This window comes from Cladophialophora yegresii (assembly GCF_000585515.1).
Source record: "Cladophialophora yegresii CBS 114405 chromosome Unknown aczIN-supercont1.3, whole genome shotgun sequence".
Lineage (NCBI taxonomy): Eukaryota > Fungi > Ascomycota > Eurotiomycetes > Chaetothyriales > Herpotrichiellaceae > Cladophialophora > Cladophialophora yegresii.
In genome coordinates, this window is record NW_006913047.1 from 2,861,585 (window position 1) to 2,880,201 (window position 18,617).

General features: G+C 53.3%; 7 protein-coding genes across 7 annotated transcripts; 5 read left to right on the forward strand and 2 right to left on the reverse strand.

The window, feature by feature from the left end:
* Positions 1-1,042: 1,042 nt before the first annotated feature.
* Positions 1,043-2,146, forward strand: A1O7_04772 (uncharacterized protein; the record flags this gene model as incomplete). Its single annotated transcript, XM_007758782.1, has 4 exons — positions 1,043-1,091; positions 1,147-1,392; positions 1,536-1,787; positions 1,854-2,146. The coding sequence occupies 4 exons, from the start codon at positions 1,043-1,045 to the stop codon at positions 2,144-2,146; spliced, it is 840 nt and encodes a 279-aa protein (XP_007756972.1).
* Positions 2,147-2,776: 630 nt separating this feature from the next.
* On the forward strand, positions 2,777-4,139 carry A1O7_04773 (uncharacterized protein; the record flags this gene model as incomplete). Its single annotated transcript, XM_007758783.1, has 2 exons — positions 2,777-3,233; positions 3,280-4,139. 2 exons carry the CDS (start codon positions 2,777-2,779, stop codon positions 4,137-4,139), a joined length of 1,317 nt encoding a protein of 438 aa, XP_007756973.1.
* A 311-nt stretch (positions 4,140-4,450) lies between these two features.
* A1O7_04774 (uncharacterized protein) lies at positions 4,451-6,538 on the forward strand (the record flags this gene model as incomplete). Its single annotated transcript, XM_007758784.1, has 1 exon — positions 4,451-6,538. One exon carries the CDS (start codon positions 4,451-4,453, stop codon positions 6,536-6,538), a length of 2,088 nt encoding a protein of 695 aa, XP_007756974.1.
* Positions 6,539-7,498: 960 nt separating this feature from the next.
* A1O7_04775 (uncharacterized protein) lies at positions 7,499-9,388 on the reverse strand (the record flags this gene model as incomplete). Its single annotated transcript, XM_007758785.1, has 1 exon — positions 7,499-9,388. The coding sequence occupies one exon, from the start codon at positions 9,386-9,388 to the stop codon at positions 7,499-7,501; it is 1,890 nt and encodes a 629-aa protein (XP_007756975.1).
* Positions 9,389-10,676: 1,288 nt separating this feature from the next.
* A1O7_04776 (uncharacterized protein) lies at positions 10,677-11,972 on the forward strand (the record flags this gene model as incomplete). The annotated part of the gene is made up of 1 exon (XM_007758786.1): positions 10,677-11,972. The coding sequence occupies one exon, from the start codon at positions 10,677-10,679 to the stop codon at positions 11,970-11,972; it is 1,296 nt and encodes a 431-aa protein (XP_007756976.1).
* A 2,918-nt stretch (positions 11,973-14,890) lies between these two features.
* Positions 14,891-15,103, forward strand: A1O7_04777 (uncharacterized protein; the record flags this gene model as incomplete). The annotated part of the gene is made up of 1 exon (XM_007758787.1): positions 14,891-15,103. One exon carries the CDS (start codon positions 14,891-14,893, stop codon positions 15,101-15,103), a length of 213 nt encoding a protein of 70 aa, XP_007756977.1.
* A 902-nt stretch (positions 15,104-16,005) lies between these two features.
* Positions 16,006-18,330, reverse strand: A1O7_04778 (lanosterol synthase; the record flags this gene model as incomplete). The annotated part of the gene is made up of 2 exons (XM_007758788.1): positions 16,006-18,009; positions 18,061-18,330. 2 exons carry the CDS (start codon positions 18,328-18,330, stop codon positions 16,006-16,008), a joined length of 2,274 nt encoding a protein of 757 aa, XP_007756978.1.
* Between the last annotated feature and the right edge of the window lie 287 nt (positions 18,331-18,617).

Genomic DNA, 18,617 nt, shown 5'->3' on the forward strand with positions numbered 1-18,617 from the left:
AGCATTGGCTGATTGAAGTGCACTCGACATCCGTGCCATTGACCATTGGAGTTTGCCTGCTCCGCTCATGCACCTTAGATTTGCCAGTGGGTCGCAGCTTTGCAAGTTTACCAAAGGGAGTGCCCCATCACGCATTGTCGCGTTCGATCCTACCTGTGACCATGCCCTAGTCTGCCCGACTCAGTATGGGTAAAGGGACATGGACTTTCATTGCGAGTTCCCGCATAGCCGTGGCTGTAGAGGATGGCGCAGTCCTTGTACGAAGCCTTCAGTTGCAAGAGGGGTCTGTCGCAACTCTCCGTGAAGCTGCACCACTTCTCGCAAGAGGCATGTTTGATAACATCCAGGCGCCGAGAGCTGTCGCGTTAGGTTTGGCGACTAATGGCCGTTGTGAAGTGGAGTTCGGAAGGGGAATCCGAACCTTTTGAGAGACGCGAGACCGAGTTTATTTCGACAGGTTCTTGGTGGCACGTCCACAGCGGCACCAGAGAGATCCAGGCGAATGGCCTATGTACCCTAGGCTTGGTATTGCATTGTGCCATTGCAGCAAGCGGTTGAGACGACTCAACAATGGAGAGTTCTCTTCGCCTACCTGCTTTTGGTGATGATAGTTAGTTTGATTCATCAAGGTCGATTTCCAAGGCCCGAGCTCCTACGGAAGACTGCAGAGGCGGTAGAGCAGCACTTGCAGCCCAACAATCCATTGTACTCGGAGAAGATTTCCGATCCGCAGGTCTTAGATTGTTCTCTTGGCTTCGTCGGATCTCAGAAGACTGTCGTCACCCGCATTGATACGGAGTGCCGGACCGCGACCAATGAAATGGTCCAACTTGTAGTGAAGACAGTCCCTGTCCCCAGCGAGAAAGAGATGATGCGACTTATAAACGTGACACAGTTCTCTTGCCATTCCACCTTGTCAAACTGCGATCAAGAAGTGCAGCAAGAACTTGCTAAAAAGCAGCACGAAAATTAACATTCATCTAGGATCCCACTCTCCAGAGCCTATCTCCCTCACAAGTCGCCGTAGCATCTTTGGGACACGATGGTCTTGCAAGGCCAGTCAAGGATTGTCATAAGTGGCGCTGGACAAGGTGAACCCGGTTGACTTTGCCACGTTGTTCGGAAACTCTGACCTCTGTCTCATAGGCATCGGACGAGCTCTTGCCCGTCACTTCGCTTCGGGTGGCCACAAGATCTTTATCCTTGATCTCAACGAAGACAATGTTCGACACACCGCCGAGGTTCATCTGAAAGAGTATGCCGACCGCGTTGGCTGGTCAGCCTGCAATCTGCGTTCTGTCGATGAGATCCGCTCAACTGTCGAGAAAGCCGTGAAGTTCCTGGACAACCGCATCGACTACCTCATCAACAATGCCGGCATTTCGTATCCATGTATGTTATCCCTCGCCTCGAGACTTCTATCCTTGTCCCTAGGCGTCTGCCCTACTGTGGTGCTATCCTAGACTTTCATATCTTTTCCTGAGCATTCGCACCCGGCTTCATATTTTATCTGCATAGGTTTAACGGGTATGCAGACTGGCCTGACGGCAAGACCATGGAAGACCCCTCGGTCCTGGACAAGTGGAATGCTTACGTCGAAACCAACCTTACTGGGCCCTTCGCCATGTCACAGGCTTGCCTTCCCTACATGAAGGTCAAGAGGCAGGAGGACAAGCAGAAGCTCCCCGACTCAAAAGTTGGTACTGCTGGCCCGTGCATCATCCATATGAGCAGCTTCCGTGCCATGATCTCTGATCCCAACCAGGAGGGTTATGCTTCGACCAAGGGTATGTTTGGCGATAGACTTGCACAGTGAGAATATTAAGCAAGCAAATGGCTGACTGCATCAATAGCTGCTCTGCTAGGTCTCACCCAGAGCATGGCGGTCTCGCTCCAGAGCTTCGGAGTCCGCGTCAACATGGTCTCACCAGGTCGTATCAAGGTCACGCATGAGAATCAAGACGCAGACGAGAGCGGGACGGAATGGAAAGCCGAAGAAGATGACATCGAAACCCATCCTGCCAATCGAGCGGGACTACCGGAGGATATTACTGAAGCCTGCGAGTACTTGATGGGAGCCGGATTTGTCACTGGCCAGAATCTGGTTGTCGATGGTGGTGTCAGTAAGGTGAAGGGGAAGGCCTAGTAGAATCCGGCCTGAGCTGCCATGGATGCGGACTTTGCGGAGGTGGTGTTCGCGTGTGTTGATAGGTGGGTGCTAAAGCATAGCAGGCCTAGATCTTTCACCCTGGTAAGCACAAGGACCAGAGTTCCATAGATTGAGCGGCAGCAAGCAAAGCAACACCTCCTAGATTGACTCTGACTCGGAACAAATGAAGCCGACTTCCCTTAGCTCCACCAGCTCCATCTGAGGATGCGTGGGACAAAGGCTGATTACTCAAGCGAGGATCGAGACCATCATCTCCTCGCGGCTCGTGACGCCTTACCCCGGACTTTCGCTGTCAATTGCTTCTCTCGTCGGTCACCGAGCCGTGCTATTGGCCAGCAAATACGGCCGCTGACCTCATCGCTCCTTTCAGGATTCACCACGACTCTGGATAATACGTGACGAGTCAGTCATCGGGGAAACTGGCCGCCGAAGTATAAGAATCAGGCATTTGGCGATAAAGGATATCCAGACTCAATGTTTGCAACGAGATCTCCTTTCACCTCGACAGCATCTGTGTCGTCCTTGACCAAATCAGGTCCCTTGAACACGAAGTTCGTTTTCCGTCGTTTTCAGCAGCGTCTTACGGTACCACCAAGTCGGCGCAGCATGGCTACCGCCTCTCATATCGAACTGGATCCCGCCGCAGCTGGCGTCTACCATGTCCCCGACATATCAGCCCAGGCTGGTAAGGTTGGAAGCCAATTATTGCAGGAGAACCATGACAAGTTCCATATCTACTTCAACAACGGTGGCTTCCACAACCACATTGCTCATCATCTGTTGACCATCTATGCTCTGGGTGCCCGTCCAGAAGAGATCCAGAAGGCCTTTGATATCAACCAATCCTACCAGCGCCCGCAGTTTCCCATCAAGGAACGAAATGTCCAGTCGATGGACGACCCAGAAGAATTCAAGAACTTCTTAGGCAAGGAGCAATACTTTCACGACTTTGAGGCTTTCTTCCGCAAGCAGATCGAGGAGAAGGGCTGGGAGCAAGTTTTGAACGAGCAAGTCTTCGCCAAAACGGAGCACTCTGAGCGGATATTGGACAGGATGTTTGCCGGTGCGTGTCATCGACCCGCCTCTCATTCAATGCTGACCTTTGCCAGGTTTCTTACATCCTTTGATCCATTTGGGCTTTGGGGTTGAATTCAAACAGCCGGCTATCATTGTCGAAGCCTTGGCTCAAGCATGCATACACGACGGCTGGACAGGGACATTCCTCCATTCTGCTGAGGATGCCGCAAAGAGCACACAGTCCTCGAAAAGCCTGGTTCAACTCATCAATGAAGCTCGTGCAAGTGACAAGCTCCGCGAGTCGGCGCACTGGGAAGATGGCAACAAGCTTCGTGATGGCGTGTTCGTTCGCGCCAAAGACGAGATGATCGCTCTGGCAGCACAGTGGCACGTCAAACCCGACGAGCTCGAGCAAAAGACCGCAGAGATGATCAATGCCGCCGTGTATTTCACAGGTGCGGCACAGAAACCGGACAAACAAGTCAAATTCGACTTCTTCTACATGCACTGCGTCAACTGCTCCATCTTCTTCTCGGCATTCATCAAAGAACCCTGGCTCAAGGCGGAAGATATGGCCAGGCTATTGGAATGGAAGGGCCGGATGGACCTCGCACTGTACGTGTCGAGAGGATGTCCGGAACTGTTGATCGACGAGATTAAGAACTACCAACCCAAGAATCCCAACGATGGATGGTCGGAGATCATTCGGCGGGTGGATCAGTTACCTGATGACGGACACGCGAGTAAGCTTGTGAGGGCGTTGGCGAACAGCGAGCAAGTGTGCAAGCAGTATGAAAGCCAGCCAGATGATGTTTTCGCGATCAAAGGGGATATGTTCTTGAAGCTCGGGCATATGGCCATCGACTCGGTGGAAGGTAGCGACTCCAACTGGGTGCGATCAGCAGGCTTCGATGAAGCATGGAAGGACGTCCCGGCGCGAGCGAAATTGTGAGACTATCGCGGTAGCTATACTCAGGAATGAGGATGTAATAGTGGATTTCTCGACGTAAAGGCATCGCCCTCGCCGTGTTGGCCTAATTGCCCTTTTGTTCCATGTCCATGCCCCTCATCCAATCACCTGGCGACCTCGGCGCGTCGATGAGACCGACGCCGACCCCGCGTCGAAGCATCTCGAGCATTATCGTCGAGTCACTCCAGGCATCAACGTTGGCCACCACGCCATCACCTTCCCCTCCTGTCTTATTACTTGAATTGTTTTCATCTGTTATTTCTTACTTGGTGGATCATTAGCCGCCTTCCAACATGCCAGACGATAAAGCTCCCAAAGACCGAACCTATCCCCCTCCTCCCATGGACCCTTTCCCCACCTATCAAACACCATTCCCTCGCTCGAACAAGGACGACGAGCAGAACCCCTTCATTCAATTCCGCCGTTTCGCCGATGAACAAGTATCGTCACTCTTGTCAGGCTTCCCACAATTCTTCGGTTTGGCGTCGGGTGCGAGTGACCATTGGAAGAGAGAAGTCGAAGACATTATGCGCCAGAGACAAGAATGGGAAGAGGGATTCCGCAAACAATTTGAGCAGGAGATGGAGGAGATGAGGCAGCAGTTAGAGAAGTCCAAAACCGAGGCTTGGAAGGGTATGGAGGATGCGTGGAAACAGCACTCCAAACAATATGAGAAAAAGGACGAGGGTGCGCCTACGCCATGGTGGGCAAGAGGCAAGGCTGTCCAGTGCCCTGCATTGAATGGGCAACAGCCGCAGAGCAATGCGGCAAAATGTCCTGCTTTGTACGACGAGAAGGGACAACCAAGGACCGAGTTGGATGCCTACAACGCTTTACAGGCAGACAGTGACAAGCAGGTCCAAGTCTTCCAGGCATCGGCTCCAGAGTCACCAAAGAAGCCATTGAAATCGTGGTTCTCTGCACTCGGCTGGGATGGACAACAAAAGGAGAAATCGTCGAACAGTGATGCTGCCTCTGGCGAAGACGCAATGGTCAAGAGCGAGAAACCCCTAGGACGGCCGACGACGTATTCGCTGTGGGCAGCCCGCCGTATGCAGCCATTCGACAACGCCGATGAAACCATCCCCTGGCTTATGTTGAGTCCATACTCGCCCATCTATCTTTGCAACCCAGCCCAGTCACGGCTGTTCAAAGTCAAAGTCCAAGATTCGGAAGGTGCTCCTTTGCAGATCTCCAGCGCTAGGTTCTTTGAGAGATGGTATACAGACGTTGACGAGAAGATGGCGACCCAGAAACCGTGGGCTGATGCCTTTGAGGATCTGCTGAGTGTCCAGCAGACTGGGAAGATGGTTGACAGGGACAACTGGAACACCTGGCGCACCCCAAGCACTTGGATCCATGACATGGTTAACCGGGGCAGTCTCGGAAATCGATGGGGATTCAATGATCAAGGGCTGTTGGTCAAGCGAGCTGACGCAACCAAAGTAACGCTAGAGACTGCACCAGAAAGCAAAGAGGATCGATGTGCCAAATGGCGCAAAAACCGCGACTGTCGCGGCAAGAAGTCCTCGGAACCTACCCCTGCGCCTGCCTCGTCCCCAGCAGGCGACGAAAGTGCCCTTGTCGACAAGGTTACCGAAGCGCTAGCACCTTTCCCGCTCTTCGGTAGCATCATCTCTGCTGCCGATGCGATCGTTTCAGCCGTTGATCAAGCGTCGCAGAAGGAGACCCAAACTCACGCACAAGCTGTATCCTCGACCGACGCGTCGGCGTCTGAGCGTCAATCCCATGCCGCTACTCAGGAGCAAAGCCAAAACACTTCCTCAGCTCACTCGGCCTCATCAACTTCATACCTATACGACTCGTCAGTTCCATCTCCTGCCAAGTCCATAGTCTCAACCTTGACAACCACCACAACACGCACCCTTCCTGACGGCTCAGTGGAGACCAAACGCGTCCTGAAACGCCGTTTTACCGATGGATCGGAGGAAAGCGACGAGAGAGTGGAGGTCAAGAATGCTTCCTCAGCGATAGGTACTAATACCAATGCCGATTTCAGGGGCACCTGGCCCATCACAAATGCGAAACAGACAAAGGACAAAGAGACACAAACTCAGGTGCAACCTGGAATGCTCGAAGACGCTCCCCTGCACCCGCAACGTCTCGAGGAGCAGCACCACCAGGCTGCCCAGCAGAGAGAGGAACACCCTGCTCATCAACGGCAACTAGACGACGACCAACTAGCTCTGCAGAGACAACCGCAAAGACAATATCCCCGGAGAATCGCCATCATTAACGACGATGAGGATGGGAATGTGTCGACGCCTGAAGCCCAGCAGCCACAGACGCCTGAGACGCAGCACCAGCAACAAGCTGCCGCCGCCACCAGACGGAGGGGAAGCGGATGGTTCTGGAACTAATCTTGTGGTGTGCCATGCCATGCTATGAGTACAAGCCAACGAGCAGGGCTTCTCGCCTCGTAGGGCATTCCTGCTTTTCTCGGTGTCTATTTGCAATCGAGGAGCAAAGGAGTACAGCCCAGCATAGCACGACACAGTGCAGTATGCGATGGGATGTGGCAGGACAGGACGGGACAGGATTGTAGGAACCGAAGTTTTATGGTTGATAATCTCTTCTCATTCATGTCTTCTACGAGAATATATGTGTAGCGCTGCGTTGCGGTATCTAATTTGAACTCGCATTGAATATGATCACGACTTCATCTTACCATACTACAGTCTACTCAGAATTAGAATCTTATGCGTACTGCATATGAGCGTGGAGGGGTAAAGGGCAAGGATCCCAACGCAAGGAAATGTATCACTGCCACTATATGCTCCGGTTGTGCCGAGCTTGAGTTAAAAGTCATCTCTGTTTGTACGAAGTACGCTCAAGTGAAAAATGCAGCACACATATGTAACCCGGTAGACCGGGTGCCTGGGTCTGGTTTCAGGCATTGTGGATGTTGGACTGGGCTCAACGACTCCTCAGCGCTGTAGATCGAGGCGGACTCCGTCGCTCTGGTCATCTTGCGCGCGATGTCCAAGCCACACGCCTGCTGAGTTCTCGCCTCGTGTGATGGCTGTGTTGATTGTTGCTCGTCGCCGTGCGTAAAAACACCGACCTTGAAACGCCTCTCCCGCCATGCGAGCAAAGAGGCCAAAGAGGCATGAAACATGCAACAAGAAAAAATGCCCAAAAACAGTCAGCCGCCATGATCCAGAGACTTCATCTCGCGTTCGTCGTGGATCTCATGATATCTCTCGTTTGTCCTTCATCAATACTCTATGACAGATCCTCCATCCAAGGACTCTTGGTGATTAGAACTTTTCGTTCCGTAGTTCGCTCTTCGTCAAATGTGCTCCCGCATCGTGCGCCGTTTAGAATACATCATCAGGCCATTCCCAGTTCTCGCGCCTTACAGCTTTGGCCTGCACAGCAACATCTTCGTGGACCTTGACTTCCTTTGCCGCAGCAACCCTCTTTGGGCTTCCAACTGGAGTTGGGATCAACTTGGGTATATGCTTCATTGGGTGCAAATTCTCTCTCGTCGGCTTCTTCTCCGCATCTGAGCCTTCATCTTGTTCCAAAATCATGGATACCGCACGTGGGAGCTCTGCGCCTCTAGCGAGTGACGCGCGCCTGCTATGCTTTGCTGTTGCTTTCCTGGGCTGTGCGCTTAGGGGCCGACCACGCTCGAGAGTGTCTTCAGGAACGGTCTTGAGGTCATCTTGGCTTGATATCTTCCGAGGCACATTTCTGGTGTTACTCAGAGGCTGCAAGGCTGCTCGTTCAGTCGAAGGTACCGGTGGGACCGGTGGCGGCGACACTCCCAGATTTTCCCGGCTTGACTTCTTGGTGGAGGACTCGTGCAGAGGTGCATTGTCCGCTTCGTAAGAAACTGGTGATTTTAGGGATAAGAGTGTTGAAGACGGCGTTATCGGCTCAATATTCACAGCATTCACCCGAGCACCTTCTCGTTGCTGTTTCAACATGGCTCGAAGCTGTCGGTTTTCCTTTTCCAATTCTCGACGACTCGGCCGCTTTTGGAGGTCGATGTCGTGAACACCGTCAAACGTCGTAGACTCGGCTGAGGCAACGGTAGAGGACGACCAACTCAGCCGTCGTCTGGCCTTATCAGGAATACTGCATGAAGGGGTTCGGCCTCGTGGTGCGACTGGAGGCTTTTCAGGGGATTCGTCATCTGAAGTCGCGAGAGCAACATTGGACTTTCTCCGCTTCATGCCAAATTGTTGAGAATATGCCTCCTCGGCTCGTCTTTTGCGATCATTAGCCACATCAATACTACTCTTCTGAGGGCTCGTGTCATCCAGATCGATTTGACTCGCAGCGGCCTTCTTCTTGTCACCGTGGAGATTCCACAGAGACATGCTTTTCCGGAGCCCTTTCTTCTTTCTCACAGTCTGGACCTCTTGGTCGGTCTTCATCACCTCCGCCTTGGAGGCATCTTTCGGCCTGGGTTTGGTACCTAATTTGAACAGGCGTTGGGTAAAGGTCGGAACAGCCACGGGCTGAGGGTTGAATTCAATGACGTCGATTGAGGAGGTTTGTGGTGAGGGGCGTGGTGTTGTGTCGTTGTCCGACTCGTCAGTACCAGAAATGCTGGCAAGTGAGCCATGATCGTTCCAAGTGGAGGAGATCCCGGCGGATCTATCATTCATGGACCCTTCAGCAAACTTCGAAGGCCGTGTAGAGTGCTCCTGCTCTTGTTGTAGGCTGTCTGCATTATTCTCTCCGAAGGGACTGGGCCCTGGATTAGGACCTCGCCTGGTCTTGGGTCTGTCGTTGACATCGAGCGAGTGTGAAGACGGCGCGAAAGGACGTAGATTGCGAGGGTGGACAGGACTGCCGTCTCCAGAATGTGTCCCGTGGGATATGCCCTCGACAAAAGCCTTGTTCGTTCTGAGTGGTGGCGGCCTACCCCAGACTTCACGCTCCTCCGTGATAAACTGTGGCCCATGATCGAACGTGTCAAAGGCAGACTTGCCAACTGTCCAAGTCGGGGGAGAACTGCTGCCACGCTGAACCCGTAGACTCGAGACGTGTTGTAATTGAGGCGACGCCTGAGGTGTTATTACCGCGTTTCGAGGAGGTGACGGGGGGTTGTCGTGTAAAGTCCGGATATTTGATTGAAACCTCTGGCGCGGTGACAGGGGCAAGGATTGGTGATTTGAGGGTGTCGGAGCTCGGGAGGGAGCCATCATTGCTTGTGTCTGCGACAAGAGACTGGCCAACTCTTGACGATTCATGGTGACCACAAGACTGATTATGCCATTAGTATCAGTAGATGCGGGCCTAAACGTATTAAGCAGTGGGAAAAGAATAACAGCCTCGTAAACTGTATACTGAGAGTTGTGGTGAATTGTAAAGGTGAAGATCGAGAGAATGGTTTGTTTACATGGAGATGCAGGGAATGGCCCGCATGCATGCACCTCGAAATTGGAGGGGCACCGATTGGCAACTGCGAGCCGCCGAGGTTGCTGACTACACACCCTCGACACCCCCAGACGCCCCGATCTACAGCTGGAGGATCGCCCGGGTGTCCTACCACCGTGCCAGCCGCGCCATCCCCGGCCATTATGGGATTGTCTCTTTTCGGTAGCTGGCAGAGGCGTCAGTCCGACGCCCCGGCAGTCTAGGTATGCTTCAGAGCTCATTCGTTGCCCGTCATCTCAGGTTTTCGGGGCTTCTGTTACTTTTGAGGGGCAGACAACTGTGGCTTTCCCTCTTCTGAGCCCTTGAAACGTGCCTCAATTGGTTCGGTATGGTCTTTTTTCCCCTTTGACACTCGACCAGGACTCGGAGGATCCCTAATCTACAAACGGTCACCAAGTTTGAGCTTCCCCGGTGCATGCTGACGGGCCTCATGCACTTCGACCCTGATTCAATCCCGGCTTACTGGGTCCTCTCCTACCACGACTCATGCTTTTGAAGCTAAGCTGAACTAGAATCAAATAGAGCCTTCACACGACCTTGTCCGAACGTCTGTGCTAGTAGCCTAGGTTCATCTTCTTATTCCACCAGACTCCCAAAACTCTGCCAGTCCACGCATCTCATCGCAAGATGACACCCACTCGACTGTGTTCACGACGTGTTGGCCAGCTTCCCACGCACGTTTCTGGATTGAGAGTCTGCTCAACATGGTTGGCGTCCCTGGGAAGAGTAAAGGCTGCAGCACATGCCGCCGTCGGAAAAAAGGCGTAAGTGTCGAAGATATCTCTAATTAATACACAGCCACCTCCGCTCTCACTTGCACACCTCATTTTTAACACACATGTTGCTCATTTGATCTCAATACAGTGCGACCTGAAACGACCCGTTTGTGGCCAATGCGCCTCGAGCGGATATGTCTGTGGAGGTTATAATCGCGATCGAACTTTTATCCACCATCCTGCGAGCAAAGCCGTTGCACATGCCATCTTCCTCCCTCACAACCGACCCACGCCGCTTACCCTGCCAGGCTCAGTCAACCGAGGTGCCGTCGAGTCGCAATGCAAGAGTCTTTTTTGGGACTTGTACATGCCCCGGGGAGATACAATGTGTCGAGACGATTTTATCTTACGTTGCGGGTATCCCATGAACTGGATCGAGGTCATCCAAAACGTCTCAAAGCAAGATGCTTCGTTAACGGATGCCTTCTCGGCATTGAGCATCTCAAGAGTCGGTCAGGGGCACAAGGACGTTCGTCTTGTCCACGAGAGCGCCAAACTATATGGAAGGGCCCTGAAAGAATTGCAACTTGCCCTGTTCGATGCTGACCGAATGCACTCCGACCATGTACTCATGGCTTGTATGCTTCTGGGTCTCTACGAAGTCCTCGAAGGACCAGCGCTCAACTCGAGGAGCTGGATGGCTCATGCTGCTGGTGCTGCTCGCCTGGTAGAACTGCGTGGACCGAAGCGACATCAACACTGGGATGCGCATCATCCTTTTCTCGCCACCAGGATCCCTACCATCTATGCTTCCATTTTACAGAGAAAGGCGACATATCTGGCCGAACCGGAGTGGCTAACAATACCTTGGGAATTCCAGCATCGGACTTATTTCGACAGCATGGTCGACCTGGGAACCATCGTCCCGGGAATCTTGCAGAAATTCGACATTCTCCGAGAAAGTGAAGCGGATAAAACTGCAGACCTAATTCAGCTGTTGGATGAATGCAGAGATCTGCAAAATAAGATGGAGAGGTGGAAAGACGGCACCAAGAAGGGCGCTTTACCTCGTGAAGTCCCGCATGACGCTGCTGACCCGGATTATCCCTTTGAAACTGATCTGTGGTTCGAAAATCATTTATTCATTCAAGCACGTCTGGTCTACTACACCTGCTCCCTGGCTTTGAGCGAAGTAGCTGGTGAGATCCTCCAAGCTCTCAAACATGGAGATCAAAAACTGCCAGAAGCCCTGGATCCTGCTACATCGGGGCAACATTTCGACTCGGGTCGACACGCTGCAAGGATCGCTCGCTGTGTCGCTTACTGCTTACAACCGGAGATGGGGGCTTTGGGTGCCAGCATCATCAACTTTCCGGCAAATCTGGCATTTACATATTATGAGAGAGTCGAGCACACTGCTGCCGTAGACTGGTTCACAAAAGCGTCCCGGTCTGCTAAAGCCAGAGGATTACATGTGGACAATGTATTCACACAACTCCTCCCCAACGTTCGAGACAAAGACGACCGCGTGCGGTTCCTCAAGAGAGAATCGAGTACAGAATCATCCGAGAGTGGAAACTCCACCAGCTCCGGTATGAGTATGGCGAGCTCCGCTACAACGATATTTATCTACGAGGACCCTGCGAAAGATTTTTATGACGCGACCGATGACCCGGGCTGAGAGGAATCTCCTGTGCTTCAAGACAAATTTACAAAGTCGGAATTCGTGGAATCCGTGGCCGCCTTAGTGCGACGAGACAAGTCCAAACTTGTGATTTCGCAGATCAAGTTCTATGCCCAGTCGAACAACTATAAAAGAACGCTCACACTCCTGTTGGATCAGTCTACCAGTTATAAACTGCTCGATATCAGCTCGTTTGAGGGCAAAGGATCATGCGGATTGCCAGGTTGATGCAGCTTGGTATGGCTGTGTCTGCAAAGTGATAGCATCTCCAAGGCCTTGCTGCTAGGTGCACTTTTGGTTGTTTCCCCACGACCTTCTTGTCCACGGCAATGCCAGAACGCGAACTTCTCCGTATTGGGCCAAAGACATATACCAGGCTTCCGGGTACGGAGTACATCAAGGCACCATGCATAAGAAGCTCCAGCCTATAGAACGGCCAAACAGCACATTAAAGCTCACTGGTACCGATCCAAAATCTCGCCAGCTCTCCAAGCACCCAGCAAGAGGCATGTATATTCAGCATGCTTGCTGCTTGCTGCTCAATCTGCTTCTTCCACTGCCACTCAATTCGAATCTTGAACGTGCTTCGTTACACCCCCCGGACGCCTCCACCCTCGTCTACATCTCCGGATCAGCTTTACCCAACAGGCAATGCCCTGTGAGTTCTTACAGCATCCAGACGCACAACAAGCTCCGAACAGGCGTTATATCAAGCGTCGTATTTCAAATTGTCGGTTTTGGGATATGTATTCCAGTCTCTGGAAGCGAGGAAATGGTTGATTCCTTCGGCGTCGTCAACTCCTTGCCACCGGAGAACACAGCCTCCACGTCTGGCACGATCGCTTCAAACGTCCATGGTATCGGCTCCGCAGAAGTCGCCAAAAGTCCACGCATTTTTGTCATTATTCTGGGAGGTTGCCAGAGCCAGACTTTCCGGACGCAACATGCTTTACAAGACTAGTCTTCCGTCACGGCACAAGGGGGAGCCTGGAGGAATGGCATTGCTCCACATTTGAATAGGAGCCCACTCAGCGAACCAACCGGCCGAAGGGAAAGCTGTATGCAGCTTCACAATGCATCAGTACTTGTATTTGTAGTCGACAACGTCCTATAGCGGGAGCTAGCAGCAGACAGTGCTGAAAATAAGGCATTGTTGTCCCTGCAAAAGCAGTGGTTGCTCGGCGGCAAAAGGATACCCCTAGCCATGACTTTTTTCACGTCCACGCCCAGATCAGAAATCCGACGGACGAGGCAGAGGAGCCTTTGGCGCTCTCATCGAACTGGACACACAATAGCTTTCTCATCGTGATTCCAGCAACCCGCCGCATCCAAGTGTGAAGTCGCCCGCCGTGGCTACACATTGTCACAGTGGAGGGTCGGCGAGCGGCCTCCTTAACCAATTTGTCGGTGTCCGTAGAACACAACGCAATTTTTGGTCTCGCACTTTTCGATAACTGCCACACTGCTTGGCCGGCTTGTGAAGGGCGATCTTCCCCAGTAATCCTCATCATAAAGCGTAACCCAATGCATCAGAATCCTCAGTGCATGTTGTATGTTGGACAAGCCTGTTGTCAGGAAGCGCCGCAACCAACCCCGCCACTGGACATGAGAGTGAAAGCAAACCGTAGGTTGAGACATAGCATATTCAGAGAGGTGCTACACCGTTGTTAAGGTTGTCCAAGGGTGACACCCAGAGAATTTCTCACACTGATGGTTGTCTTGAAGCACTCCTCTCATTGCTCTGAGTCTCCTCTCTGGTCAACACAGAGCTCGACTCTGATCGGATATATTACGTGGCGCGCCCTTTATGCATCGCTCATTGCTGGTCCTTGTCCTCGCCTCCACGCAGCGTCAAATTAGTCTCCAGCACCAGGATGAACTCCGTGCCGTCCTATCTTGGATTTTCCGCGCGTGTAAGACATATTGTTGACGAAGCTGCAATGTGCACTAGAATTTGCGGCAACAACACATCGAGATTATCTGTAAACACGCAGCTTTCCAGTTCTTGCAGACTCCACTCTACTTACGTGGTCCGATTCACCAACTTCTCCACATGCGACCTCGAACCACTAGGCCACGCTTCGTGCAACAGGACTCTGGCATTGCCTCGTTTTCGAACGCGTCCAGCACTTCTTTTGCTGCTCGTCACTTGATGGTTTCCTTTCGTGACACATCCCGACCACGGCATGTCCCTTGCTCCACGAGAGAACCATGACAATCCAACTCCCCGACACCTGACCAGCGGGTCTCTCCATGAAGGTCCACCCAGCGGGATAAGACAAGCCCTTTTCATTGCCGACGGGGTAAAGCGATCCCTACTGTACCACATCGAAAGCTTTCAGATATTATCTGACCAGATTCGTTTGCGAACAAAACACACCTCAGAATCGGGCAAGGGTGAGGAACACGAAGGGCGATGAAGCAACCCCCTCGTTGAACACTGATACAGCCTTCAGCTAACTGTCATCCATTAAATAGTAGTCACCGTCAGCCAACAACGACCCGAACCCCTCGACGAAGAAGACCCAGCGACCAGACGAAACCTCGTCCAACGCAAGCTCCTGAACGATCTCCAGCGCCTTCTGGACGGGACCGCGCGACTAGAGCGGTTATTACGCCGAGGCCGACTCATCCGATGGCTCGTTGATGGCACATTGTAAGTCCCGGCCGGCAGGTCACACACAGTGCAGTTACTGTGGGGACCTTGTTCCCTTGCCTGCCTGGTGTGCTCGATCGTGTCTAAGCTGACAACGTACTCACCAACCACCAGAGCAGCCCTATGGCACGCCGTCGTGCTCAACATGATAACCCCCGCCTTCTCACGCCGATACCCCAGGAAATCCCTCGCATGGCTCATCCAGATCTACCCGCACATGCATGTCAAGGTCCGACTCCCTACAACCTACCTGGCCACGATGGCCTACCTGGTGTCCCTCCCCTTATTTGCCTTCCCGCTCCTCACCTACGAGAAGCAGCTCTCATGCACGCTTGTCGTCCGGGACGAGCTTGTGGATCTGCAGCGTCTGGTGCGCCGTGGCCATATGCTCGGGGAGCGGGATGTCGAAGTCCTGCGTGATTCGCGGTGGGATGCCGTCCCCTGGGAGAAGGTCGAAGGGTTGCTTAGGTAGGTGGATGGTATTTCCGATCGGAAGCCACCAGTCAGTCCAAGGAGGGAATGACGCGCAAACCAAGCCAGAAGAGACGAAGTGGAATCCAACTTGATTGCGCTGTCAGCCTGCAGTGCTGCGTGCTGCATGCTACCAGCCAGTACGGTACATTGCAATAGCTTGCTAACACGACGGGGGGATTCGAAGCTCAGAGTCACCAGGGCATCAGCTCAGCTCAGCTCAACTCGACCCGGACCGGCTTACTGTGGCTGGACCTTTTTGTCGCATTTCGACATCCCCGCCGGTGAATGTTGAGATGCTCGACCTAATGTCGCTCTGTCTGTGGCGATTAGGGAGACACGCGCCCTCCTCTGGCGCCTGTGGATTGTAATCACCTGAAGTCAGGAGGCGGGCATCCACTCGAAAGGAACGCCATGTGTAGATCAGTCTAGGTGTAGACCAGTCGGACATCGCGCGATGCAGGGGCTGGCTTGTGAACGCAAAAGCGAGGATTCTCTCGTTCATGGGTGCTGGATCTATCGGCATACTCATATTCCCCGACGTATCGTGCCAGGATGTGGTTGATCACCCACCCGTGGACGGACAAAGCTTGTCACATGCGAAGCACGCATTCCGCAGCGCAGAGCGCGGACAGTGGCTATGGTTGGAGTCTTAGATTTGAGAAACCGGCCATTACACTATGTACATAAAGGACGTGTCGTAGGAACTGCCTTTTACCAGTAACGTATGACTCCACGCACCACGCCTAAATTCGCTCTCATGAGCAGAAGGATAGAATGTCGAAAAGATGAACACGCCCTTCCCAGACGGTGTGTCTGTATGTCCGTGTGCCTATGGTATATACAAGGACCATGCAACGCGCCCAATCACCGATGCTCTACCATTCCCGCATTCATCTCACCTCATACCAGCTGATCATCTCCCCATCTCGCGATATACATCCCCATGGCCTTGACGGGGAAGTAGAACTTATAGTTCGGGTACGTGATCATACAGCTGCAGTTGAAGACCCCCTCGATGGCCTCCTGCAACCACTCGCCATTCGCCTGCTGCCGCCGCATGATCATCTGGATCGCTCGCCTGATCGGCTCCTCGACCGGATACCCGGCGTACATGAGGGCAATCACCGCCCAAGCAGTCTGCACGACCTGCGACCTTTCAGGATGGTCGACCCAAACCTTGAGTTCAGACGCGCGGTAGCTCTCACCCCACCCGCCGTCAGCCATCTGCTTGTCGATGAGGAAGTCGCACGCCTTCCGGACGCGGGAGGAATCTTTGTACGTTTCGCCGACGGAGCTCAGCGACTCGAGCGCGAACATGGCCGCATACGTAAAACAGATGCCCCAGCTCCCGTACCATGAACCGTCCTCACGCTGGGCTCGGCGGATGTACTCCAACGCCGATTGCTTGATCGCGGCGATCTCCTCCGCACGATAGTCCGGGTAGTACTTCTGGAAGAGGCTCAAGACGGTGACCACCGCAGTGGTGCACTCCGGGTAATCGTACTCGACCATGATGCGGCCGAAAACTTCCGCCGCGTTGAGCATTTCCAGGTATTCGGAGCCTCGCTGGGGCTCGTAACTCGCGAATCCGCCGGTGTGTTTGTTTTGCATGGTCAGTAAGATATCGACAGCGTCGAAGATCCGTTCGTCCGAGATGATGCGCTGGTAGTTGTGCTGGTTCTGTAGAAGGAGGACGACTCTCAGTGCTTCGGACGTACAGTCACTGACAGTGTAGCCTTGGAGCTTGGTGGAGAAAGGCCATGCACCCTTGCGAGGTTGGCGGTAGCAGATCTCGCGGTCGGCGACTTCCTCCCGTATCTGTTCGGATTCGAGATATTGTAATGCGGACTGGAGCATTGGTTTCCATTTCGGCGCGTTGGCCAGACCGGCTTCACAGCATGCTTGGATCGAGAAGGCGGTATCCCAGACTTGGACACCGTTTGTGCCGTTGACCAGCATGCCGTCTTTGTTGACCCAGAGATATTCCTCCAGACGGTAGAGGTGGCGTTTGAAGCTGTAACTGTCTGGACCTTCTTTAATGAAGCATACCAGTGTGTTCATGGGGGCGTTGACGGGTGCAAGGTCCGCATAGTCTGTGTTGTGGTCCTCGTATTGCACGAGTCGCCAGGTCCAGGCTTCGGCCTTTTCAATGATGGATCGTGTTCGTAGGAACGGGATCCATACCCAGATGAGAATGAAGTTGATGAGATTTAGAAGCCAGGTTTTCGGATGGTAGTTGTCTTCGGGGGCGATCGAATTGCGATGAGAGGCGAAATCGATAGACTCGTACGGCTGGACGAAGAGTTCTTGTCGTAGAGACCGTATGAGGGCGTTCTCGGGCATGACGAATTTCTTGGACCAGATGTACGACATGGGCAGGAAAACCTGGCGCATATGAATCCACCAGCGCCACGGGGCGATGGGCACCCAGTCAGGGAACAGCCACAGCTCAGGAGGCACAGGATTGACGATGTCCCATCGTGTGACGCCCAAAACGCTGAGCCAGAACTTGGCCCAGTGTGGGCCGTTGACGGCGCCGCCCATTTGATGTAGTCTACCTCTTGCTTTGATTACTCGAGGGTCTTCCTCGCTAGCTCCAAGGATGCGCAGGACCGTGTAGTTCATGGCTGTCCCGAAGACTGAACTGTGGCCTTCGACATGCAAGCCCCATCCCCCGTCTTCATTTTGTACCGCAAATAGATAGTTTCTCATCTCAATCTGGTACTCGGGTGGTATGGGTGTGCCGGTGACATACCAGGCGCACACGATACCCGTCATGAGGAAGAGAGGCCCGCCATATTCGCACGCCCAGTTTCCAGGCGGGAGTTGCAGTTTTGAATAGAAGGATAGGCAATTGTCTATTGACTCGGACGGTTTCGAGGCGGGAGGTAGGTCGGGCAAGTCCTGGGCCAGTCAGTATTGAAGCCTTGAGCCTTGCCCTCAGTTTGAACCTACAATTGGTAACCCTAGGTGATATCTGTCCGCCGTCGTCTGTGGCCATTCTTCCAACTCCTTGTCGGTCTTGAGATAATGCCAGGTATGTCGCCCAGACTCGTCGAGCAGTCGCCATCTCGACCGGTCTGTCTTTTGGTGACTTGAGCTCAATGGTTGACCCTTGATGTGTCCATTGGCGTGTCCGTTCGCGCTGCCTTTCGCATAGCCATTTTCGTGCCCGTTTGTGATGCCATTGACGGCCTTCTGTGCAGAGTGTCGCACTTGCGCCATCTTCGAACTTTGACTTTAGAGGAAGGTGGACATCACCGAGGTGATTAGGGTCGCATAAATGTACAGTAGACCCCTCGCCTCATTCCAACTCCAGTACACCGCCCCCAGGAAACTTGCCGTGCACAATAAAATTGTGAGGCCACTCGGAGGATCGATAAGCGGATGCAAGGTACACCGGCGCGCGGATTGGCCGATGGGCGGACCGACAGAGAACTGCACGTCATGTTCTAGGCGGGGAATGGGCGTGGGGTGTCGAGACGATTCGGGCCCTGCATTGCCCGGGCTGC